The following is a 26,469-nucleotide window of genomic DNA, read 5'->3' on the forward strand; positions in this document are numbered from 1 at the left end:
AACAGGAGGAGGACATTCAGCCCCTCTCCAGTCTGTAACACAGGAACAGGAGGAGGACATTCAGCCCGTCTCCAGTCTGCTACACAGGAACAGGAGGAGGACATTCAGCCCCTCTCCAGAATGTTACATATGAACAGGAGGAGGACATTCAGCCCCTCTCCAGTCTGAAACACAGGAACAGGAGGAGGACATTCAGCCCCTCTCCAGTCTGTTACATTTGAACAGGAGGGTAACATTCAGCCCCTCTCCTGTCTGCTACACGGGAACAGGAGGAGGACATTCAGCCCATCTCCAGTCTGTTACACAGGAACAGGAGGAGGACATTCAGCACCTCTCTAGTCTGTTACACAGGAACAGGAGGAGGACATTCAGTCCCTCTCCAGTCTGTTACACAAAAACAGGAGGAGGACATTCAGCCCCTCTCCAGTCTGTTACACAGGAAGAGGAGGAAGACATTCAGCCCCTCTCGTGTTTGTTACACTGGAACAGGAGGAGGACATTCAGCCACTCTCGAGTCTGTTGGACAGGAGCAGGAGGAGGACATTCCGCCCCTCTGGAGCCTGTTATACAGGAACAGGAGGAGGACATTCAGCCCCTCTCCAGTCTGTTACATAGGAACAGGAGGAGGACATTCAGCCCCTCTCCAGTCTGTTACACAGGAAGAGGAGGAAGACATTCAGCCCCTCTCGAGTCTGTTACACTGGAACAGGAGGAGGACATTCAGCCACTCTCGAGTCTGTTGGACAGGAGCAGGAGGAGGACATTCAGCCCCTCTCCAGTCTGTTACATAGGAACAGGAGGAGGACATTCAGCCCCTCTCCAGTCTGTTACACAGGAAGAGGAGGAAGACATTCAGCCCCTCTCGAGTCTGTTACACTGGAACAGGAGGAGGACATTCAGCCACTCTCGAGTCTGTTGGACAGGAGCAGGAGGAGGACATTCAGCCCCTCTGGAGCCTGTTCTACAGGAACAGGAGGAGGACATTCAGCCCCTCTCCAGTCTGTTAGACAGGAGCAGGAGGAGGACATTCAGCCCCTCTCCAGTCTGTTACATAGGAACAGGAGGAGGACATTCAGCCCCTCTCCAGTCTGTTACAGAGGAAGCGGAGGAAGACATTCAGCCCCTCTCGAGTCTGTTACACTGGAACAGGAGGAGGACATTCAGCCACTCTCGAGTCTGTTAGACAGGAGCAGGAGGAGGACATTCAGCCCCTCTGGAGCCTGTTATACAGGAACAGGAAGAGGACATTCAGCACCTCTCCAGTCTGTTAGGCAGGAGCAGGAGGAGGACATTCAGCCCCTCTCCAGTCTGTTAGACAGGAGTAGGAGGAGGACATTCAGCCCCACTCGAGTCTGTTACACAGGAGCAGGAGGAGGACATTCAGCCCCTCTCGAGTCTGTTACATAGGAACAGGAGGAGGACATTCAGCCCCTCTCCAGTCTGTTACACAGGAAGAGGAGGAGGACATTCAGCCACTCTCGAGTCTGTTAGACAGGAGCAGGAGGAGGACATTCAGCCCCTCTGGACCCTGTTGTACAGGCACAGGAGGAGGACATTCAGCCCCTCTCCAGTCTGTTGGACAGGAGCAGGAGGAGGACATTCAGCCCCTCTCCAGTCTGTTACATTGGATCAGGAGGAGGACATTCAGCCCCTCTCCAGTCTGTTACACGGGAAGAGGAGGAAGACATTCAGACCCTCTCCAGTCTGTTACACTGGAACAGGAGGAGGACATTCAGTCACTCTCCAGTCTGTAGACTGGAGCAGGAGGAGGACATTCAGCCCCTCTGGAGCCTGTTATACAGGAACAGGAGGAGGACATTCAGCCCCTCTCCAGTCTGTTAGACAGTAGCACGAGGAGGACATTCAGCCCCTCTCCAGTCTGTTAGACAAGAGCAGGAGGAGGACATTCAGCCCCACTCGAGTCTGTTACACAGGAGCAGGAGGAGGACATTCAAACCCTCACCGCTCTGTTAGACAGGAGCAGGAGTAGGACATTCGGCCCTTCTCCAGTCTGCTACACAGGAACAGGAGGAGGACATTCAGCCCCTCTCCAGTATGTTACATATGAACAGGAGGAGGACATTCAGCCCCTCTCCAGTCTGAAACACAGGAACAGGAGGAGGACATTCAGCCCCTCTCCAGTCTGTTACATTTGAACAGGAGGTTAACATTCAGCCCCTCTCCTGTCTGCTATACAGGAACAGGAGGAGGACATTCAGCCCATCTCCAGTCTGTTACACAGGAACAGGAGGAGGACATTCAGCCCCTCTCTAGTCTGTTACACAGGAACAGGAGGAGGACATTCAGTCCCTCTCCAGTCTGTTACATAGGAACAGGAGGAGGACATTCAGCCCCTCTCCAGTCTGTTACACAGGAAGAGGAGGAAGACATTCAGCCCCTCTCGTGTTTGTTACACTGGAACAGGAGGAGGACATTCAGCCAATCTCGAGTCTGTTGGACAGGAGCAGGAGGAGGACATTCAGACCCTCTGGAGCCTGTTATACAGGAGCAGGAGGAGGACATTCAGCCCCTCTCCAGTCTGTTACATTGGATCAGGAGGAGGACATTCAGCCCCTCTCCAGTCTGTTACACGGGAAGAGGAGGAAGACATTCAGTCCCTCTCCAGTCTGTTACACTGGAACAGGAGGAGGACATTCAGTCACTCTCCAGTCTGTAGACTGGAGCAGGAGGAGGACATTCAGCCCCTCTGGAGCCTGTTATACAGGAACAGGAGGAGGACATTCAGCCCCTCTCCAGTCTGTTAGACAGGAGCAGGAGGAGGACATTCAGCCCCACTCGAGTCTGTTACACAGGAGCAGGAGGAGGACATTCAAACCCTCACCGCTCTGTTAGACAGGAGCAGGAGTAGGACATTCAGCCCTTCTCCAGTCTGCTACACAGGAACAGGAGGAGGACATTCAGCCCCTCTCCAGTATGTTACATATGAACAGGAGGAGGACATTCAGCCCCTCTCCAGTCTGAAACACAGGAACAGGAGGAGGACATTCAGCCCCTCTCCAGTCTGTTACATTTGAACAGGAGGTTAACATTCAGCCCCTCTCCTGTCTGCTATACAGGAACAGGAGGAGGACATTCAGCCCATCTCCAGTCTGTTACACAGGAACAGGAGGAGGACATTCAGCCCCTCTCTAGTCTGTTACACCGGAACAGGAGGAGGACATTCAGTCCCTCTCCAGTCTGTTACATAGGAACAGGAGGAGGACATTCAGCCCCTCTCCAGTCTGTTACACAGGAAGAGGAGGAAGACATTCAGCCCCTCTCTTGTTTGTTACACTGGAACAGGAGGAGGACATTCAGCCAATCTCGAGTCTGTTGGACAGGAGCAGGAGGAGGACATTCAGACCCTCTGGAGCCTGTTATACAGGAACAGGAGGAGGACATTCAGCCCCTCTCCAGTCTGTTACACAGGAAGAGGAGGAAGACATTCAGCCCCTCTCGAGTCTGTTACACTGGAACAGGAGGAGGACATTCAGCCACTCTCGAGTCTGTTGGACAGGAGCAGGAGGAGGACATTCAACCCCTCTGGAGCCTGTTCTACAGGAACAGGAGGAGGACATTCAGCCCCTCTCCAGTCTGTTAGACAGGAGCAGGAGGAGGACATTCAGCCCCTCTCCAGTCTGTTACACAGGAACAGGAGGAAGACATTCAGCCCCTCTCGAGTCTGTTACACTGGAACAGGAGAAGGACATTCAGCCACTCTCGAGTCTGTTAGACAGGAGCAGGAGGAGGACATTCAGCCCCTCTGGAGCCTGTTACACAGGAACAGGAGGAGGACATTCAGCCCCTCTCCAGTCTGTTAGACAGGAGCAGGAGGAGGACATTCAGCCCCTCTCCAGTCTGTTGGACAGGAGCAGGAGGAGGACATTCAGCCCCACTCGAGTCTGTTACACAGGAGCAGGAGGAAGACATTCAGCCCCTCTCCAGTCTGTTAGACAGGAGCAGGAGGGGGACATTCAGCCCCTCTGGAGCCTGTTATACAGGAACAGGAGGAGGACATTCAGCCCCTCTCCATCTGTTGGACAGGAGCAGGAGGAGGTCATTCAGCCCCTCTCCAGTCTGTTACATAGAAACAGGAGGAGGACTTTCAGCCCCTCTCCAGGCTGTTACACAGGAAGAGGAGGAAGACATTCTGCCCCTCTCCAGTCTGTTACACTGGAACAGGAGGAGGACATTCAGCCCCTCTGGAGCCTGTTATACAGGAACGGGAGGAGGACATTCAGCCCCTCTCCAGTCTGTTAGACAGTAGCAGGAGGAGGACATTCAGCCCCTCTCCAGTCTGTTAGACAGGAGCAGGAGGAGGAAATTCAGCCCCACTCGAGTCTGTTACTCAGGAGCAGGAGGAGGACATTCAAACCCTCTCCGCTCTGTTGGACAGGAGCAGGAGGAGGACATTCAGCCCCTCGAGAGTCTGTTACACAGTAACAGGAGGAGGACATTCAGCCCCTCTCCAGTCTGTTACAGAGGAACAGGAGGAGGACATTCAGCCCCTCTCCAGTCTGTTACACAGGAACAGGAGGTGGACATTCAGCCCCTCTGGAGCCTGTTATACAGGAACAGGAGGAGGACAGTCAGCCCCTCTCCAGTCTGTTACACAGGAACAGGATTAGGACATTCAGCCCCTCTCCGGTCTGTTGCAAAGGAACAGGAGGCGGACATTCAGCCACTCTCCAGTCTGTTACACTGGAACAGGAGGAGGACACTCAGCCCCTCTCCAATCTTTTACACAGTAACAGGAGGAAGACATTCAGCCCCTCGAGAGCCTGTTACACAGGAACAGGAGGAGGCACTTTAGCCCCTCTTGAACCTCTTGCACCGGAACAGGAGGAGGCCATTCAGCCACTCTCGAGCCTTTCTCTCTTTCCTTCTTTCTTTCTTTCTTTCTTTCTTTCTTTCTTTCTTTCTTTCTTTCTTTCTTTATTTCTTTCTTTCTTTCTTTCTATCTCACTTTCTTTCTTACTTTCTTTCTGTCCCTCTCAATTCCCTCCCTCTGTTGCACCCCTTATCCAAATCCCTGCCTCCGTCCCTTACCCTTTTCTTTCCCTGCATTGTCCCTCCACAACCTGTAGGATCTCAAGAAGCACCGGCTACGGGTCCTCAGATAGAACGCACTTACTGTATCCAGTAAATTGTGCACACTGCAGTCTCTTCACCTATCACTCAGAGAGTCCAAGGTCTTCCAAACTAGGGGTGTGCAAGTTCCCAGGTGTTCTGTTGATGTGCGCAGTGCTGTTATCATTTCAGCTGATTTGTCTGCACACCAACACCCATCGCCCATGCACCTGGTCCTCAGCCACAACATTGAGGGTTTTACTCTTTTGTTCTGTTCTTCTGCTGCTTGCTCTTCAGATGAAAGTGACGCGAGTTTCTGGGTTGAAGAGGTTCCAAAAATGTCTAACAATAAAGGTGGACGTTGAATGAAGGATTGGGATATGGGCACAAAACATTTTCAAAGAAAGGCCATTATGGAGTCATCAAAGTAAGTACATTTCCCTTTGTCCTTTTGCAAACATGGCACAAAGTAGGAATCCATTGCTGATTCTAAAAGTTCCCTCGACATTATAGAGCGATGAGAAGTCATGTTCAACTTGTATAGAATCTTCCTTAGACCACAGTTAGAGCACTTTTCACAGTTCTGTTATTCATTTTAAGAGATATAGAGATACAGGAGAAGGGGCAAAAAAGTAATGACAAGGATGATATCAGAACTGAGAGGTTATAGTTATCAGGAAGAGCTGGAAAGAGAAGGCTGAGGGGGTGATCTGATGGAGGGCTTTAAGATTATGAAAGGGCTTTGGATAGGGTAGACGTGAAAAAGATGTTTTCACTGGTGGGGGAGTCAGGAACTCCGAAACATCAACAGAAGATAGTCACTAATAAATAAAATCGGGAATTCAGGAGAAAATTCTTTACCCAGAGAGTGGGAGGATGTAGGGAGTGGGATAAGGCGAATAGCGGAGATGTATCCAAGAGGGAAGCTAGGTACATAAATAGGGGGAAGGAGATTTAGAAGGATCTATTGATGGGAAGAGATGAAGACGGGAGCGAGGAAGCTCGAGTGGAGGATGAACACCAGCATGAATGTGTTGGGCCGAATGGGCTGCTTCTTTGCTATTTGCCTCACGGCACAGACCAAGGGATATAGTGCATCTCACCTGAGAAGGCAAACCAGCCGCTGGTTTAACATCTCAGGTGAAAATGCAGCACTCCCTTAGTACTGACCCTCTGACAGTGCAGTGCTCCCTCAGTAATGACCCTCTGACAGTGCAGTGCTCCCTCAGTAATGACCCTCTGACAGTGCAGCACTTCCTCAGTACTGATCCTCTGAAAGTGCAGTGCTCCCGCAGTACTGACCCTCCAACAGTGCAGCACTCCCACAGTACTGACCCTCTGACAGTGCAGCACTCCCTCAGTACTGACCCTCCAACAATGCAGCACTCCTTCAGTACTGACTCTCTGACAGTGCAGCACTCCCTCGGTACTGACCCTCCAACAGTGCAGCACTCCCTCTGTACTAACCCTCTGACAGTGCAGCACTCCCTCGGTACTGACCCTCCAACAGTGCAACACCCCCTCAGTACTGAATTGACCAAGTTGGCTGCATTGGCGATCGATGGGCGGTAGGTGGTGATATTGCTCCACTAACCCTGATCGCTTCTTCATTTCTCGGCCGTTCCTTCCTCTGACAGCGACATCAGCTCTGCAATTCCCTCCCTAACCCTCTCCACCACCCTCTCCTCCAAACCGGACCGTTTTCGGGACGTTTTCTCTACGGACGCTGAAGTCGCTGTATAAATGCAAGTCACATTTGTGAACAGGAGGTCCAGGACTTGGAGCATGTCCTCCAGAAACTGATTCTGCCGGCAGTTTCGCTTTATGTTCCTTCTACGGGTAGACACGAACTAAACTGGTCACAGAAAAAGTAACTGGAATTTGTCACGACCGGGATTTCGCGTTTTGTTGCTCCAATTTTCAGCACTTGCCTGTCGTCACTTGATGCAACTGAGTGGCACTGGGAGAACAGTTAAGTGATAACTACATTGATGTGGACCAGGAGTCAGGTAGAAGGGGGTAAGTAGGGCAAATGTTTTCCTGTGGGACATTAGAGAACCAACAACAATCAGGTAGTTTCATGGTCATAATTCATGTCACTGGTACTTTATCTCAATCAATTGAACTTCAACTCTTCTGAAGGCTGCAGTGGGGTTTGAACTCGCGACTACCAAAGCGCCAGCCCGGGCTGTTGGCTTACTGGTCCAGTAATATCACCACCAGTCTAACAACTCAGCTTGTCCCATTCCCCGGCCTTTTCCCTGTAGTCCTGTAAATTTTTGTTTCTCTTCAGGTAATTATCCTGGACCTCGATTGACTCTATCTCCATCGCACTGTCAGGCAGTGCATCGCAGATCATAACACTCACTGTGTTGAAAAGGGTTTTCCCCTGTCACGTTTGTTTGTTTGGGTTTTTTTGCCGTTTACCTTAAACTGGTGTCCCCTGGTTCTCCAGACTTCTGCCAATGAGAACAGATTCTCTCTATCTACTCTGTCCGCACCCCTCATGATTTGGAACAACCCTATCAAGTCTAATCTCAAGTTTCTCTTCTCTATGGAGAACCACCCCAGCTTCTCCAATCTATCCACGTAACTGAAGCCCCCTCATCTCTGGAACCAATCTCTTAAAACATTTCTGCACCCTTTACATCCTTCTTAAAGTGTGGTGTCCAGAATTGGGTGTAATATTCCAGTTGAGGTAGAACCCGTGTTATGTAGAAGTTCGCCATAACCTCTTTGTTTTTCTTTTTAATTTGATGCCTCGATTGATAAAGCCCAGGATTCAGTCGGCCTTATTAACCACTTCCTCAACTTGCCCTGTCATCTTGAGTAATTTACATTGATATACCCCCCAGGTCTCTCTGTTCCTGCACCACCTTTAGAATTGTATCCTTTATTTGAGATTGTCTCTCCTCGTTTTCACCACCAAAATGAAACACTTCACACTTTTATGTAATAAACTGCATTTGCTATTTGCCCGCCCATTCCACCAGCCATTCTACATCCTCTTAAAATCTATCACCATCCTCCTCACGGTTCATAATACTTCCACGTTTTGTGTCATCTGCAAAGTTTGAAATTGTGCCCTGCCCACCCAAGTCTAGGTCATTAATATCGATCAAGAAAAACAGTGGCCCCTGGAGAACCGCACTATATACCTTCCTCCAGTCTGAACAACAACTGTTTACCACTACTCTGCTCCCTGTCACTTTGTATCCATGTTGCTAATGCCCCTTTTATTCCATGGGCTTTATCTTTGCTGACAAGCCTGTTATGTAGTACTTTAACAAACGCTTTTTTTGAAGTTCATGTGCCCCACATCAACCGCATTACCCTCATTAACCCTCTCTGTTACCTCATCAAAAAATGTGTATCCGACTCTTGGTTTTCTGATTCGTCTACAGAGTGCTGGCTGTTTCAAAAGGCCGTGTAGTATTCATCATCTCTGCAGATGGGAGAACCTCAAAGTATCCTGTGTGACTGACCACTTCCTCTGATGTGTCTGTATATATCAGCCGTAGTTTAGTGGGGAGCACCTCGGCACTGAGTCGGAGGTTTGTGGGTTGAAGACCCTGTACAGAGATTTAAGCACAAAATCTAGGCTGACACCCCCAGTGCAGGACAGAGAAAGTGCTGCACCGTGTGGAGGTGTCGCACCGAGTTACTCTCTTTATTTTGGCTGAGATGTTAAAACGAGGCCCCCACTGCAGACGGGTAGGATTCCATAGCCACTATTTCGGAGAATAACAGGGGCATTCTCCAGGGTTTCCAGGCACAATAGTCATCCCTCAACCAACTTTACTAAAACATATTATCTGGTCATTCTCAGTTGGCGCAGTACTACGCAGAACCCGGGGCTGCAAATCGAGTTCGATCAGATGTCAGACAATGAATTTCCATTCAGCGAGTGATCGCGCCCTCTGGCGGCCGCAGAGGCAATACGATGGAGCCTGAATGATTTTCATCACCATTTACCATTTGGATCATTCATCTGGCGTTACCGAGTCGCAGCCGGAGTATGATCAATGCTACCTACTTCCAGTGAGACGTAGGATTATTTATTGCCATGTGCAAAGATAACCAGATGGTGACAAGTGGAGCAAAACTCCCCCCCTCCCTCCACCCACCCCTCCGCTACCAATATTGGATCTAAGATGCATCAGTTGGAATTCATTCCTGGTTATGTGAATTCACCTCACATTGGTATTTCGAGACAGGGTGCCGACCGGGAGTTTTATAACGCTGCTTGATCTTGGAGCCTGCAAGTAAAGGGTTACTATCTTGTTGGCACGTGGAAAAGACTTCTGATCTGCATCCCTGCAATTTTGCTTCAATAATTAGAGAGCACATTAGCTCAGGAACTCACTTTCGACTTCACTCGCATAATGCAGGTTGGAAATGTGAACAGCATCACTAATCCGTAAAGACTGGGGGAAATCTTAGCGCCGGGAGCCCATTAAAAGTCTTCCACTTAATAAAAGCCAAGAAAAAGAAATGACGGCATGTTGTAGATTTCGGGAACTCCAGTCCAATCTGAAAATATCTGGGGCTGTAGCAAAAGTGGTCGAGCAACAGGGTGAGTAATTTCAATAGCAACATTCTTCTCATTATTGATACTGCAAGAGGGACTCGTGTATATGAACCAGAATAATTTTACATCAATGTACAGCAAGGAATTAGGAAGGCGAGTAACATGTTAGCTTTTATTATAAGGCGTTTGAAACATAAGAGTAAGAAAATTCTTCTGCAGCTAGTTAGGACTTTGGTAACAACACACCTATAGTGTTGTATAGAGTGTTGCTTTCCTTATCTACTGAAGCATGTATTTGCCTCAGCGGAGGTTGCAACGAAGGTTCACTCAATTGGTTCCTCGGAGGAGAAGGCTGCCCAATGAGGAGAAATTGAGTCGAATGGGCTGTTACTCGCTGGAAGAATCAGAGGTGATCCATTTGAAACGTACAAGATGATGAGAGGGTTTGACAGGGGACACACTGAGAGGCTGTTTCCCCCCTGGCTGGAGAACCTAGAAATAAGGGGTCGAAGCTTCAGGATAAGGGGTCGTCTATCGTACTTAGATGAGGAGGAATGTCTTCACTCAGAGGGTTATGACTCTTTGGAATTCGGAGAGCTTTGGATTCTCAGTCAATGAAAATATTGAAGACATGAGATCCATAGATTTTAGGCACCAAGGGAATCCAGGGATGTAGGAATATGGCGGGGAAGTGGAGTGAAGGTAGCAGATCCTCAAGATCTTCATTACGTGGAGGAGCAGACACGGCGGGCCGAATGGCTTACTCCTGCTCCTATTTTCTCATGTTCTGATGTAAGTGGTTCCTGCGCGTTTGCAGTGTCAGGTCATTGTGTCATCACAGCACATACGGTCTAAAATATTATCTTTCTCTTCCGGTCTATCCCGTGTTTCACTTGACCATGAAGTCTCGTCATGGCAAACCCTGAAGCCAGTTACAGGCCAACAGATCTTGATAAGGGAAGTTTGTAGATTTCAGTGCAATTTCCAGGCAATCGGAATGAATTATAATCAGAGCAGAGAAAGTTAAGGGACCCAGAGGAAGGTGGTGTTGGAAATCAGGAAGGGTTTTGATAAATTGAACAGAGCGAAGCTGTTTTCTGTGGCAGGAAGGTCGCTAACCAGGGAGGCGCTGATTTAGGGTCAGTGGCAAAAGAAGCAGAAGCAGGACGAGGAGAAAGATTCTGACTGGGACGGGTATTAATGATCTGGAACACATCACCTGAAAGGGCAGTGGAATGGGATTCAGCTTTCAAAAGGGAATTGGATAGATCCTTGGAGCAGACGATTTCCAGGGCAAGGGCAAAAGGGCAGGAGAGTGGGACTAACTGGATAGATATTTTCACAAAAGCAAGCAGAGGCGGGAAGATCTCCTTTCTGTTGAATCTTTCTGTGATGCTAAAATGTGGACAGATCAGAAAGGAACAACTTGACATCATTGCCTTTATTTAAGAAAAGTAAAACTATTCTCCACCCTTTGGCATATGAAACGTGACAACAAAGATATTGGGAGTCTGTGAACCTTATCTGTTATCTCTATGGGTGCATTCTCACTGCAGACAGGGTTCCAGTCAAGCAAACCCTACTTATATGGCTGTGTTGGAGTAGGAACTGCCCTGGGACAAATTCCTCCCGGTACACCAGGGAATTCTGTCAAGAGCAGGCTGGTTATCATCTCAACAGGTCAGTGTTGAAGAGGTTTAACATGACATGTGGAAGTATGTCAATGAGACACCGGTCATTCTTTTTTCAATAGGGGCCCGAAGACTGTCTTCGCCCCTGGTATTGATCCATCCATATCCAGATTTGATAGATTTGCTTCAGTGAGGAACCGTTTTGGGATGCAGTCGATGATTAAGTGGAGACATGACATGTGACAAGAGCTGCCAGCTTGGGAGGAACAGGAACTTTGGGCCTGGCATTTTGGTGCATTCCCCGCCTCATGTCTGGGCCCTGTTGTGGATCAAGTCACCGCAATTGGTTTATTTCTGTTCATTTACGGGATGAGGGCTGGCGAGGGCTACGTTTATTCCCAGGTCTAAAAGCTCTGAAGCAGACTTCTTCTTGAATGCAACTCCGTGGCTGACTAGGCCCATTCCTCAGGGCAGTTAAGGGTGAACAGCACTGCTGCCGGGGTCTGGAGTCACTGAGAGTTCAGACTGGGTGAGGGAGGCAACATTCCTTCCCTAAAGGATATCACTGAACCAGGTGGCTCTTTCCGCCAATCCAGCAGCTTTATGCTGAGCATCATTGCTGGAATACAACTACTGTTACAAAGGCTGCCATCATCAACAACGAAATTATTGGTCGACAAGGATGTCAGAAGGTGAACGAGGTGTCCTGGCTATTTTGGCATCTGGCAAAGGCTGCGTTCCGAAGCCTGCCTCTTCAGAATGCAGCCTTCCATACCAGTGCCCTGTTTAGCTTAGTGATAAAACCCAACACCGTTTAATTCAGAGAGTACAGATCTGAGAGATGCCGGATAAACCTTATTCTTGAGATTCACTGTGACACCAGTGACAGTCTCAGTCAGCTCGATGGACCCTCCACCAGTTGGACCGTGTTTCAGCTGAAAGCCCGGCGCCAGCGCCTGGGAGTTCCTGCTGCGAATTCGTTAGACCAAAGTACGTGAATTGAATGCAGTTATGAGACAGTGCACTCCAGGAAGGTGGTGATTGCTCTACCTGGGGATATCGGAATATAATTTCTGAAAATGAGATGGATAAGTTAGCGGTTTGTCAATAAAAAAGATACTGATACGCAGATTAACCACAAGCATTATTCATGGTTGGCGCTGGACAGGTTGAGAGAGCAGTTAATAAAGCATACAGTATCCTGGGCTTTATTAAAAGGGGCAGAGAGTACAAGAGCATGGAAGTAAGTTGAACTTGTACAAGACACTAGTTCAGCCTCAGCTGGAGTATTGTGTCCAGTTCTGGCACTTGAGGAAAGAAATGAAAGAATTGGAGAGAGTGAGGGAAAGATTCAGGAGAATGGTTCCACGGGTGAGGGACCTCAGTTATGATGATAGATTGGAGAAGTTGGGATTGTTTTCCTTGGAGGAGAGAAGGCTGAGAGGTGATTTGATAGAGGGATTCAAAATCATGAGGTGTCGGGACAGAACAGATAGAGAGAAACTGCTCCCACTCGTGAAAGGATGGAGAATGAGAGGGCACAGATTTAAACTAATTGGAAAAAGAAGTAAAAGTGACATGAGGAAAAAATTGTTTCACACAGCGAGTGGTTAATGTCTGGAGTGCAGGCCCAGAGAGTATGATGAGGGCACGTTCAATCGGGGCATTCAAAAGGGACTTATGAAAAAGGAAGACTGTGCAGGGTTACGGGAAGAAGGCGGGGGAATGGGACAAAGTGAATTGCTCATTCGGAGGGCCAGTTCTGACACGATGGGCCGAATGGCCTCCTGTACTGTACCAATTCTCTGATTCTGTGATGAGGAATGTCGATGATAAGTGGCAGTAACTTGATTGCTAACCAGATGATCAAAATTGGGTAAAATTTGTGATAAACACAACAATGGTCAGTTTAAACGGTACAGGGTGATATTCTAAGACAATAACATGTATCTATCCATCGGAACTTTGATAGTTCTGTCTTTCAGCAGAACCAAGCCATCTATTTATCACTTTAAGAGCTGCTTGCAAGCTGAAAGATAGAGATGCAGACTCACACAGACAATACCAGCACAGCTGAAGAGATTTTTCTTTTAACTTGTTGAGTTATTTTGATCAGGAATGCGATGCCTGAAAGGATGGAGGAAGCAGATTCAGCAGTAACTTGGAAAGGAGATTGGGAAATATATTTGAACAGGAAATATCTGCCGCCCATTGAGGAAAGAGCAGGAGAGTGGGATGAAATAAGTAGATCTTCCGAAGTGATGGCACAGGAACGATGGGCCGAATTGCCTCCTCTGTCCTGTATGATTGTCCAATTCTTTGCAGATTATTTCATCCGCTTTGGAAAGTACTGAAGTGTGGAACTGGATTTTGAGCTGTCTCTCTGGGAGCACTGAGAAACTATTGGATTATTTCAACACTCTGAAAGTTGATGGAAAACTCTGCAAAGTTTCATCAATGAACAGCTGACTTTATGAACTCTGCTTCCTTGAGTTTTCCTCTCTAACACTCACAGTATAAGAGGGTGGTATGTTTTTGACGCAGCCCTGCTCCTGTTTGAATCACTGTGATCACTAGCAGCACAGTAATACACCGCCCTGTCAGTCTGATCCACCCTCAGTATTTTCAGGCTGCAGGTTTTAAGATCGGGTCTGGTGGCTTTAAATCTCTCCTTGAAACCGTCTTCAGGCGTTGAATCAGAGGTACCAACCGAGGTCACTATGAGCTGCAACCCTGCTCCGCTGTGCTGGCGATACCAGTACATGTAGTTATAGTCGGTGTCATTCTGGAAACAGTGCATTTCCGCCGTTTTCCCCTCTGCGACCGTCAGCCGGTCCCCCCACTGGGTAATGAGAGCGCTCCTGGACCGGGCTGTGGAGGAACAAGAGAAACAGATCGGGTCAAAGAGAACAGACACAATGAGGAGAGAGACAGAGCTTTAATGGTAAACCTCCCAATGCACACTACAGTCGATCAGCCCGCTGACGCCCCAGCACAGGCTCATGTGCTAATACCCAGAATCGCTGAGCACAACTGCAGCGGCGCTAAATAACGACACTTGTCCTCAACAGCAAAACCAAACCAGTAAATCTCTAACTGATTGGAGCCCTTCGATATCAGCAGGAATTGTGTCTCAAAGCTGATTAACTGGGGCCTGAATTTCCCTCCAAGTAGGAGCAGTAACCTGGGAGCAGCAGAAACAGTAGATGGAGGTAAACAGTACACAGCATGATGCAGGAATGTGAACCCTTCTTTCAACCTTCCAGCTTGGTCCAGCTCTCACACACACTGCAGTCCTATTGGTGCACAGCCTGCTTTTGTGATGCAGTGTGGAAGTGACTCCATTGCAATGTCAACCAATAGAACTTCCCTTGTGTATCCAACAAAGAAGGTGGTTCTTTCACCTGTGTGGGTGTAGGAATTAGAATGACACAAGATTGACTTGCAAAGTCCCATCTATTGCAGGGTTTGGGGATGTTCATAAAGATTGGAATGATTGACATATATACCAACTTGATTGTATTTTTCGAGGAGGTGACTTGATGTGTAGATGAGGGGTAAGTAGTTGATGTCGTCTACATGGAATTCAGTAAGGCTTTTGATAAAGCCCCACAAGAGAGATTGGTTAAGAAGCTAAGAGCACATGGGATCCAGGGCAATTTGGTAAATTGGATTCAAAATTGGCTTATTGGCAGGAGGCAGAGGGTAAAGGTCGAGGGTTGTTTTTGCGAGTGGGAGCCTGGGTGGTTGATGGTCGGCGCAGACTCAGTGGGCCGAAGGGCCTGTTTCGGTGCTGTAACTCTAATCAAATCTAATCTAATAATCTGTGACCAATGGTGTACCACAGGGATCTGTGCTGGGCCCTTGCTGTTTCTGGTGCAAATTAATGATTTTGATGTGAATATAGCAGGTATTAAATATAAGTTCGCTGACAACATGAAAATTGTTGACGTTGTAAATAGTGAAGAGGGAAGCCTTAGATTTCAGGACGATATGGATGTACAGTTCTGGGCACCACACGAAAGGAAAGATGTGATTGCACTGGAGAGGGTCTAGAGGAGATTCACCAGGATGTTGCATGGGATGGAACATTTCAGCTATGATGAGAGACTGAAAAGGCTAGGGTTGTTTTATACCCAGCAGAGGAGGCTGAGGGGGGACCTGATTGAGGTATACAAAATTGTGAGGTGCACTGATAGGTCAGATAGGAAGATTTTTTTCCCTTTATAGGAGGGGCAATAACCAGGGCATAGATTTAAGGTAAGAGGCAGGAGGTTTAGAGGGAATTTGAGGAAAAAAATTTTCAACCAGAGGGTGGTTGGAATCTGGAACGCTCTGCCAAAAGAGGTGGTAGAGGCAGGAAGCATCACAACATTTAAGAAATATTTAGATGAGCACTTGAAACGCCATAGCATACAAGACTACGGGCCAAATGCTGGAAAATGGGGCGAGAATATTTAGGTGCTTGATGGCCGGCACTATTCGGTAGATGCTCAGGCTTTTCAGAAGCAAGTGGGACTCAGGCTGCGGTGGAACTCCATCCCCACCTCCTGGCTGTAACGTGTAACTACAGGCACCTGCGATTTGCACATTGCAATTGATAAAATAGGCATCATGAAGACATGCTTTGCAATTGCTCCATCTTCCTAATTTTTATCCATTGCTTCAGCTAGTGACGCTGGTGACATCGTATTAGATAGAATTTACAGCACATATTCAGGCTAGTCGGCCCGATGGGCCCATGTTTCAGACTAGTCTGGGGCAGATGGCAGTGTAGTTGTGATGTCACTGAGCTAGAAATCCAGAGGCCGGGGGGGGGTGGGGGGTGGTGGAGGGGGTGGGGGGAGGCGGATTCTCCAGGGGACATGCGTTCGAATCCCACCAGGTCAGATGGCAGAATTTAAATTCTGAATCTAAGGAATTCTGGAAAATCATAGCCAGCGCCTCCACTCTCTCTGCAGCTATCTCTTTTCGAACTCAAGTATGAAATCCATCTGTTCCAGGGGACTTGTCAGATTTTAAGCCCTGAAGTTTCTCCAAGACTTTTTCTCAATTGATATGAATATCCTTAATTTCCTCACTCTTCTTAGCCCCCACATTACTGTCTATTTCTGGGATGGAACTTGTGTCTTCTACTGTGAAGACAGGCACAAAATATTAGTTCAATGCCCCTGCCATTTCCCCATTCCCCATGATAATTATTCCTGTCTTTACCTCTAAGGAACCAACGTCAACTTTAGCTACTCTCTTGCTTTTTATGTAAAAGCTCCTACCATCTGTTTTTATATTGCTGGTTAGTTTATTCTCATATTTTATTCCAACATCCGATGAAAGAACATAAACAATGTCTTCATCCAGCCCTATCAGTATGAGGTGCTATTTCCTGCTGCCTAATGTTTTTATCCAGCATCCATTTACATATATCTGGTTGTGGGGAGTTAGAACATGGGAGTTCTGCGATTCGAACGGGCACTGAACAGATGCAGATCCGCATCCGATCACCCAGGGCTGCTCTTCACCGAATGCTGGGTTAAATGCATCTGTTTGAAGGGAGACATGTGAGGGTTTTTGTCAAGGCAGCCAATGACTCTGAACCGCTGTGTCCCATCAGCAGCTGCACAGAAATACACCGCCTCGTCTTTGGCGTTCACACTCTCGATCGTCAGAGTGGATTTCTTATTTTCCAGAGTCCTCGTGATTGCAAATCCGCTCTTAAATCCATCTTCATATTGAGGTTCACCTGCTGCTAATGTAAACCCGATTAACAGGAATCCTCTGCCGGGGGACTGACGATACCAGTACATGTTGTTGCGAACTGCTCCTTCCTGCAGACAGTTCATTTCCACGGGTCCTGGTTGTTTAACAGCCAGTGACTGAGGCCATTGATGTATCACATCACCCCGGCAAACACCTAGAAAGAGAAATTAGAGTGAATGAACTGGTATCGATGGAGTTACAATTGCGACGATGGACGTCGGTGTTGCACCGAATTAACGACGGAAATTCGGTCTGTGTCCTAATTTCCGACAAGAACCTGGATCTTTACAACTGTAAAATAGAATTGTGGAATCGACAAGCTTGCAAGTGGGTGCAATCATTAAAGTGTTAACATCATATTAATAACACTTGTCTTCCCGAACTAGGGGACAGATTAATGAGTTCACTGTCTTATATGAAATAATCGATTACTGATTTAACAAGTCACCGCCACTCAGTTTTATTAAGATCATTAATCATCCCTTTCAGTTGATCAAATGTAGAAGAGTGATTGGGACAGAATTTTAACCTACTCAGCGCCAGAATGGAAATAGCAAAGAGGATGAAACTGAAAAGCATGTTTGCGGTGGATCTGAGAGACTTTCTGCTGGTTACTCTGGGTTTTAAGGGAGGGAGAGAGCTGAGGTGTTGGCAGAGCGGATCGTCATAAGAGGAAGTTATCTCAAGGCAATGATCCCCGCCCCTACCTTTAAGTTGTCCCCCATTCCTTTGTTTGCTTCCTTATGCCCCCGTTTCCCTCTTTGTTCTCTCCCCTTGCCTCCCCCCTCGTCACTTTCTGCTCCACTGTAAATATCCTCATTCTTATCTCTTTGTGAGCTTGCTTTCACACCGAAGCCAGGGGATCTCTGAAGGTAGCGAGGTGTTGGAGAAGGGGATTTGTCCCAATCCTTTCCCTCAGACAGCATAACGGCTCCCCACACTCCTCCTTCCACCCTTTCAGCTCTGCCCTTTAAACCCCCTTTTCACCCCTCTCCTCATGTACTTGTTAATATATAGAGGCAACAGTGAAGAGAGAGGCGAGACAATCATTGACATGGCATTATTGATAACTCAAAATGAGTTGAACTCTTCTACATTTACAGAGAGTAGGTCGACTAATCGATGTGAATGGTATATCATTTATTTAACGTCATGAAGTAAAGAATAGAGGCAGGTAGGTTAGTGGATGATAGATCGATAGACAGGTTGCAGACAGGTGGATGAGTGAAATGTATGTACAGGTGCAGACAGACAGTTGTGTGTTTAGATAGACAGATTGATAAAGAGACATACAAGGAGACAGACAGACTCACAGGCAGACAGAGAGACAGATCACTCTGCCACAGTTAATTCCTGTCTCCTTTGGGGTTTTTGTTGAACTGCTGTATTTCTCTGAGTCACTGTGTAAACTCCAGGCACAGTAATACACGGCTGAGTGATTCTCCCACAGGCCGGAGGACTCCAGGTAAAAGTGAGTGCTGTCAGGTCTCCTGGCGGTGAAACCGTCCACCTCACCGGAGGGGGTGACCATGTCGATGTATTTAGAATAGAAAAGGTCCTGAAGCTCACTGTCAGGGTGCCATCGGTACCAGTAGAAATACGAGTCAGCTGCTGCTTCAGTGCAAATGCACTCGATGCTGACTGGAGATCCCGGGGAATGGGATATAGAATGGGGAATCTGTTGGATCAGCACGGCTCTAACATCTGTAAAACACAAAGTGAGCAGAGAGGTGTTAAGAATGATACACCATGAAGGGGCAAATGAATGGAGAGGTGGGAGTGTGTGTGAGAGAGAGACAGAGAGAGAGAGATTCGTGCTATAAAGACAGAAAAATAGAGAGGGAGAAAGAGTGAGTGAGAGAAAATGAGACATGCAGAAAGAGAGAGAGAGAGAGTGAGAGAGAGCATGACAGAAAGTTAAAGGTAAAACCAAGGGTAATCGATCGAACAAAGAAAGGGAAAGAGTGAGAGAAAGAGAGAGAGAGAGGAAAGCAGACAGGGACAGGGAGAATGAGAAACGGACAAAAGGAGAGTCAGACTAGAAAAAGAAAGAAAAAAGAGGATAGGGAGAGAGAAAGTGTGAAAAAGATAGGAAGAAAAAGAGAGAGATAGACCGAGTGATATATAAACCGATGCAGAGAGAATCTACACAGCCAAACGGTGTTAATAAACCGAGGGGTGGGTTAAACCCCAAAGGGGACATTCGGGGAAGGATCAGTGAGGATCACTGACATCTCCCAGTTCAGTTCCACCTTACCCCTTAACACCAGCAACACAACCCAGAGGTGAGACACAATCATCTCTGGAGGGAGACAGATCCATGTGTTCATTGTGTGAAATCACTGAGCTGTTTTATTGCAGAATATCTCAATGTTCTGAGTGGGATTTACTGTCCCCTCCTCCCCACTGTTAAATGGCCGTATGGGAGGAGCAAATCTCTTTGTACTTGTTCATTGTCTCCCACAAGGGGACTGTACTTTTCTGGGGCGGGGTTAAACCAGGACCTGAGTAATCGGCCGGGCTGTGTCCTCCCATTGATGGCGGGGTCTGGAGTTACTTTAACACTGCTGCAACTCAGAGGATCCCTCTGAGATAGCAGTGATGTGAGGGGAGGAAAGGGGAGTTACACTGTTTGTCTGACATCCCGATCTAACCAGTGAATGGGAGATTTTACTCTGCACCTTATTGCTGGGTGATGGGTTTGCCTCTGTACCTATCCAATGCGTGATAGGCTTAATGCTGTATCGAATCGGTATGTGATGGGATTGACTTTGTGGAAACATCCTCTGTAAATCTACCCTATCAATCAGTTCCATCATTTTATAGTATTCTAAGTGTGTCTCTCTGCTTCCCCCTGTCACATTCGCCCAGTCTGAGCCCAGCCTGTTGTGAGGGTTTTTGTTTTAGGAAATTTAGGAAATTGGGTCTTTGACCGAATTTCCTACAAGAACCTGGATCTATAAAACTGTAAAATAAACTAATGGAATCTACATGCTTGCAAGTGGGTGGAATAATTAAAGTGTTAACATCTTATTAGTAACACTTGGGCACCCAAACTAGGGAACAGGTTAAAGACTTCACTATCTGATATTAAATGATTGATTACTTATTGCACAGTTTTACTGAGATCATTAATCAGTTGATCAAATGTAGAAGAGTGATTGGGACAGAATTTTAACCTACTCAGCGCCAGAAGGAAAATAGCAAAGGTGATGAAGTTGAAAGGCATGTTTGGTGCAGATCTGAGACACTTTCTGCTGGTTACTCTGGTTTAAGGGTAAGAGGCAGTTGTAGTTCCCCTAGTGCAGAACGTCATTGAGATGGTCCCCGCCCCTACTTTTTAAGTTGTCCCCCATTCTTTTGTTTGCTTCCTTCCGCCCCTTTCCACTTGTTTCTTCTCTCCATTTTCCCCCCTTGCACTCCACTTTCTGCTCTGCTGCAAATATCTTCACAAGCCTTTGTGAGCTTGCTTTCATGCCGAGGCGAGGGGCTTTCTGAAGGTAGCGAGGTGTTGGAGAGGGTAGGTGAAAAAAACAATGGGCGGTGCAACAATAGCTGTTTTGGGTGACTCCAGAGGTTATGGTGCAGAACAGGCGATTATTAACATCCTTTTGCAAATTAAAATCAGTAGTGGAGGAAAAGAAGGTGGATAGTTCGATGGCAGCGGAGGCGGCTCATATAACATCACTGTAAAGTGGCAATCTAACTGCGTTTAGCCTTTAAAGTGAAAAGATTGCAGAAGCAGAGGAATTGACTCATCGATCAGCGGCGCCAAAGCCTGTGGTGGCGCGAAATATAGTGGAGCCACTGCGCCGACCAGTGGCAGCATGGTGCAACTGCAACAAGCTGTGTGTTACTTTCCCAGTGAAACCCATGCTGTGGGCTTCTTCAAGTCACTTCCCGAAATTCATCCTCCTTCTCAGTGTTTCATCCTCTCCTGCAGAGGATTATTACCCGCAGAATTAACGATACAAATTCAGTCTTTGTCCTAATTTCCTCCCGGTATCTGTACAGATGGAAAGCAGAATAGTGAAATCTACATGAGTAAAAGTGGGTGTAGATGTTATATGGTTAACAGCATATTCTTAACACTTTTGTTGCCAAAAAAGGTTGAACAGATTAATGAGTTCACTATCTTATATTCAATAATTGATTGCTGATTTCACAAGTCACCGCCGCACAGTCTTGTTGAGCTCATTGAGCAATTGATCAAATGTAAAACAGTGATTGTGCCAGAATTTAAACATACTCAGCGACAGAAGGAAAATAGTACATGTCGATGAAATTGAATGGCATGTTTGCGGTGGATCGAAGACACTTTCTGCTGGTTGCTCTGGATTTAAGGGAGCGAAGCTGAGGGAGGAAACATTAATGGGATTAGCATCCTTGAAAGTTGATAAATCATCAGGGCCAGATGAAATGAATCCTCGGCTGCAAAAAGAAACAAGAGAAGATATAGCAGAGCATCTTTTTGCAGTCCTCATTGATTGCAGATGTGGTGCCAGAGGATTGGAGAATTGTTAACGTTCTGCCTCCGTTTAAAAAGAGAGAGAAGGATAGACTGACTACTTACAGGCCAGTCAGTCTGACCTCAGTAATGAGCAAATTATTGCAATCTATACTGGGAGACAGGATAAACTGTCACTTAGAAAGGCAGAGATTAATCCAGGATAGTCAGCATAGATTTGTTAAGGGATGAACTTATTTGATCAATTTGATCGAATTTTTTGAAGAAGTAACAAGGAAGATAGATGAGGGTAGTGCAGTTGACGTGGTCTACCTGGATTTTAGCAAGGCTTTTGAAAAGGCTGCACATGGCAGACTGGTTAAAAAAAAACAAAATCCCATGGGATCAAGGGAAATGCAGCAAGGTGGATACAAAATTGGCTCAGTGGCAGGATACAAAGGGTAATTGTTGATGGGTGTTTTAGCGACTGGAGGGCTGTTTCCAGTGGCGTTCCACAGGGCTCAGCACTGGATTCCCTGCTTTTTGTGGTATATATTAACGATTTGGATGTAAATGTAAGGGGGCATTTTCAAGATGTATGCAGACAACACAAGGATTAACCGCGTGGTCGATCACGAGGAGGATAGCTGTAGGCTGCAGGAAGATATTGATGGTCTTGTCAGATGGGCAGAAGAGTGGCAAATGGAATTAAACTTGGAGAGGTGTGAGGTGATGCATTTGGGGAGGTCAAACAAGGCAAAGGAGCATACGGTTAATGGGAAAATACTGAGAAGTGCAGAGGAAGTGAGGGACCTTGGAGTGAATGTCTACATATCACTGAAGGTAGCAGGACAGGTCGATAAGTTGGTTAAGAAGGCATATGGAATCCGTTCCTTTATTAGCTGAGGTATGGAATACAAGAGCAGGGAAGTTATGCTGGAACTGTATAACTCATTGGTTAGGCCACAACTTGAGTACTGTGTGCAGTTCTGGTCACCTCATTGCAGAAAGATGGTAATTGCACTAGAGAGGGTACAGAGGGGATTTACGAGGATGTTGCCAGAACTGGAAAATGCAGCTATGCGGAAAGATTGGATAGGCTGGGGTTGTTCTCCTTGGAACAGAGAAAGCTGAGGGGAGGTCTGTTAGAAATGTAAAAAATATTGAAGGGGCCTGGATAGAGTGGAGGTGAAAGGTCTATTCATCTTGGCAGAGAGATCAGTGACGAGGGGGAAGAGATTTTATGTGATTGTTAGAAGAATTGGAGGGGAGAAAAGGAAAACCTTAGAAGTGGTGGGGGTCAGGTACTCGCTGCCTGAAAGGGTTGTTGAGGCAGACACTCTCAACTCATTCAAAGGAGTCTGGATATGCACCTCAAGTGCCGTAATCTGCAGGGCGATGGACCAAATGCTGGAAGGTGTGATTTGAATAGGTGGATTGTTTTTCAGCCGCCACAGACACGATGGGCCAATTGGCATCTTGCTGTGCCTTAAACTTTCTACGATTCTATTGGAGTGATAGAGTGTATGTGAAAGTGCCAAGGAATGAGAGAGAGACATAGTGCGAGACAGAGTCAGAGAGGATGATATGGTGAAAAACAGTTAGAGTAAAAGAGAGGCAGTGATAGAGATAGATGGAGAAAGGGAGAAAAAGATCTCTGTCTGTTTATCTATACTGCTATCTATCTATCTCTGTAGCTATCTGTCCACCTTTCTCTCTATCTATATATATGCATGGCTGTGTGTCTGTCTGTCTATCTGTGTCAATTTGTCTCTCTATCTGTATGAATCCGTCTGTCTGTCTTCATATCTACCTATCTGCATATCTGTCTGTCTATCTAACAATCTATTTGACTATTTGTCTATCTATCTGTCTACCTATCTGTCTGTCTATCTATCAATCTGTCTACCCATCTGTCTTTCTATCTATCTGTCTGACTGTCTGTCTGTCTATCTATCTGTCTATCTATCTATCTATCTATCTATCTATCTATCTATCTATCTATCTATCTATCTATCTATCTATCTATCTATCATCTGCCTGTCTGCCTTCCTAGCTATCTATCTGCCTGTCTATGCTGCCTATGGCATGGTGCTGTACACCAATTGGCTTCCGTGTTTTAAGTACACTGCTCTCTGAAATGACCTAGCAAACTCTTCAGTTATCTACAAGGCAGCACACACCTTCTCCAGGGCAATTAGCGATGTTGAATAACTACTGGCCTTCTCAGAGGGACCCAGGTCCCCAGAATGAATTTTTAAAAAATCAAAACAAGGGAAGAAGTTGCAGAGGATCTGACCATCATTTTCCAGTTCTTAATTGGCTGTTAACTGTTTCAGGGCGACTGGAAGTCGTGGAAGACATTTTATAATTTTTTTTTCTTATTCGTTCATGGGACGTGAGTTTTTTCACAAGGCCAGCAATTATTTCACAACATTGATTACCCTTGAGAAGGTGGTGGTGAGCTGCCTTCTTGAACCATGGGGGGTAGGTACACCCACAGTGCTGTTGGGAAGGGAGTTCCAGGATTTTGACCCAGTGTCAGTGAAGAAACGGCGATATAGTTCCAAGTCAGGATGGTGTGTGACTTGGAGGGGAACTTGCAGGTGGTGGTGCCCCCATGTATTTGCTGCCCTTGTCCTTCTAGTTGGTAGAGTTGGTTGGTTTGGAAGGTGCTGTCTAAGGACACTCGATGCTTTGCTGCAGTGCATCTTGTCGATGGTACACACTGCTGTCACTGTGGTGAAGGGAATGAGTGTTGAAGGTGGTAGATGGGTTGCTGATCAAGAGGACTGCTTTTTCCTGGATGGTGTTGAGCTCCCTGAGTGTTGTTGGAGCTGCACCCATCCAGGCAAGTGGAGAGTATTCCATCACACTCCTGACTTGTGCCTTGTAGATGATTGATACTCTGTCCATCACTTCACAATGGTGATGTTAACTATCTGTCTTATTTAGATCATTAATTAACCTATTATTTAATCAAGTATGAGACAGCGACTGTGATTTAGTTTTAACATACACAGTGCCAGAAATTAAACAGTGTGGACGAGGACTTTGAAATTTTGCAGGGGATCTGAGGCACATCTCTTTCTTTCCTTCTCTCTCTTCCTCGTCCCTTCTGCTATTCCCAGTCATTCAGCCCTTGATGAAGGTTCAGGAATCCGGGAATCACCAGCTTGGAAAACGGCCGGTGAGGCAGGGAGAGACATTAACCATTGTCACTGCTCCTGTATGTCAGTCAGTTGTGTTGTTCACCCTGTTGGTTTTTGTACTGGCACTAAGGCAGTCTGCAGCGCTGTGCTCCCTGGCTGCACAGTAATACACCGCCGCATCCGCAGCCTGAACCTTGAGGACACTCAGGCTGCATCGTTTGTCCTCGGGCCTTATAATCTTCACCTCCTCTTCAAATTTTCCTTCGTACGTGGGTGAGCTTCCAGTGAAAGAATAGCCCATTAGGGTGAGCCCCTGCCCGGCATACTGCCGATACCACAGCATAACGTTCTTACTACTGTCATTCTGGTAACAGTTTAATTCTGCTGGTTCGCCTCCCTTCACTGCCACCAGAGTTGGCCACTGGTGTATCACCTCTGCTAGAGTTTTGCCTTGAGAAATTAGGAGAATAGTTAAAAAAGTTTAGAACATATTGTGACATATGATAAGCAACTAAACGATCCAAATAGATAATTAGATAATACTAGATAACTATATAGGCAAACAATATAAAGTTAAATGATATATCTGTAGATATATAGATAATAAACAGATAGATATAGAGATTGAAAAATAATGTAGCAAGTGAAATGAGAGAGACAAATTAACCCAGAATTAGGGAAAACTTATCGGTTAAAGATAGGTATAGTAGCGTCACGAATATATAAGTAACTTTCATTCAGTCAATAATTTCATTAAGTAAATATTATTTACAGTGAAAGTAAAGTATGTAGTTTAAGAAATGACAGAAAATCGACTGCAATGATGTTTTATCAATCTAGTTTGATAGAAGTTAGTAGTGAATGAAAACACAGCATGTATTTTAGCAGAGGTATCTTTATGAACAATGAATACCTACATGGAAGAAGAGAACGGACGATTAGGAAGAGTTTGACTAACTGCATCCTGCAGACTGGGGGCTGAATCTGTTCATGAATCAATATCAGGCGGCTGAAGATAAAGCAGAGAGCGGAAATGACAGCACTGGAAACAGGGTTTCCTTCTGACCCCTCACTTCTGGTATGACAGAATAATAACACCCCCTGGTCGAAAGGAGCTTGAATAAGGAACTGCTTCCCGTCTGTATCTGGCTCTCGTTGCTTGTGTCTGATTGGTGTTGTATAGGGTAGCTCTTTCGAACAGACGGGCCAGGCTCGATAGGCTGAACGGCCTCGGCTCTGCTGTATGATTTTATAAATATATAAGACACATCAAGTTGCTTGTTTGTATTAGGCAGATCAAAATTTATTTTCCCTGTGCTAAACGACAATTCAAGGGTTATGTTTTACATTGGGGTGAAATCTTAGATACTTTGAAAAGCGACAGTGTCATGAAGAAGTGGGTTAACTGTTTTAAACAGATGCTCAAACCGCCGTCAGGAGGCAGGTGTTCCAGTGAGAGACCTATCTGGGGAGGTGTCTCACGTTTGCATTGTATGAATCATTGGGGACATGTACAACAGGGAGCTATGTGTAACTCTTGTCACATACCACCGACAGCTCATTCAACAGGACCATGAGCCCATTTACCCCACCTCAGAATCTGTTCTTTACAGGTAGTGGCTGCCTTAACGAGAAGGATCTGAGCACATTGCTGCAGCATTTTTAATAATTCATAATGTATTGATGTACTCTGAGTCGAAGGAGAGCAAGAAGATGAAACTATCAGTAAAATGCAAATCATGATATATCAATAATTAAACTGGTATGGTGTAAATAATGGTGTTAGATAGATGATAAACGTCAGATATATGGTGGATGCATATTTAGAGAGGTGAGAGACAGGTAGATAAATCGATGACAAATATATATATATGATCAAGA

General features: G+C 46.4%; 1 protein-coding gene and 1 gene segment (V, D, J or C); one reads left to right on the plus strand and one right to left on the minus strand.

The window, feature by feature from the left end:
• The first annotated feature begins 6,920 nt into the window (after positions 1 to 6,920).
• The window catches only part of LOC137366907 (uncharacterized), a 160,217-nt gene continuing 140,668 nt past the window's right edge, over positions 6,921 to 26,469 (plus strand). The window contains exons 1-2 of the mRNA XM_068028462.1: positions 6,921 to 7,089; positions 8,900 to 9,646. The gene's annotated coding sequence lies outside the window, so the exon portion shown is untranslated. The remainder of the gene's footprint in view (positions 7,090 to 8,899; positions 9,647 to 26,469) is intronic.
• On the minus strand, positions 17,076 to 19,317 carry LOC137366909 (T cell receptor beta variable 30-like). The segment is given in 3 exon segments: positions 17,076 to 17,143; positions 18,303 to 18,693; positions 19,247 to 19,317. Coding segments are annotated over 3 exon segments (450 nt in total).

This window comes from Heterodontus francisci, unplaced genomic scaffold (genome assembly GCF_036365525.1).
Source record: "Heterodontus francisci isolate sHetFra1 unplaced genomic scaffold, sHetFra1.hap1 HAP1_SCAFFOLD_500, whole genome shotgun sequence".
Lineage (NCBI taxonomy): Eukaryota > Metazoa > Chordata > Chondrichthyes > Heterodontiformes > Heterodontidae > Heterodontus > Heterodontus francisci.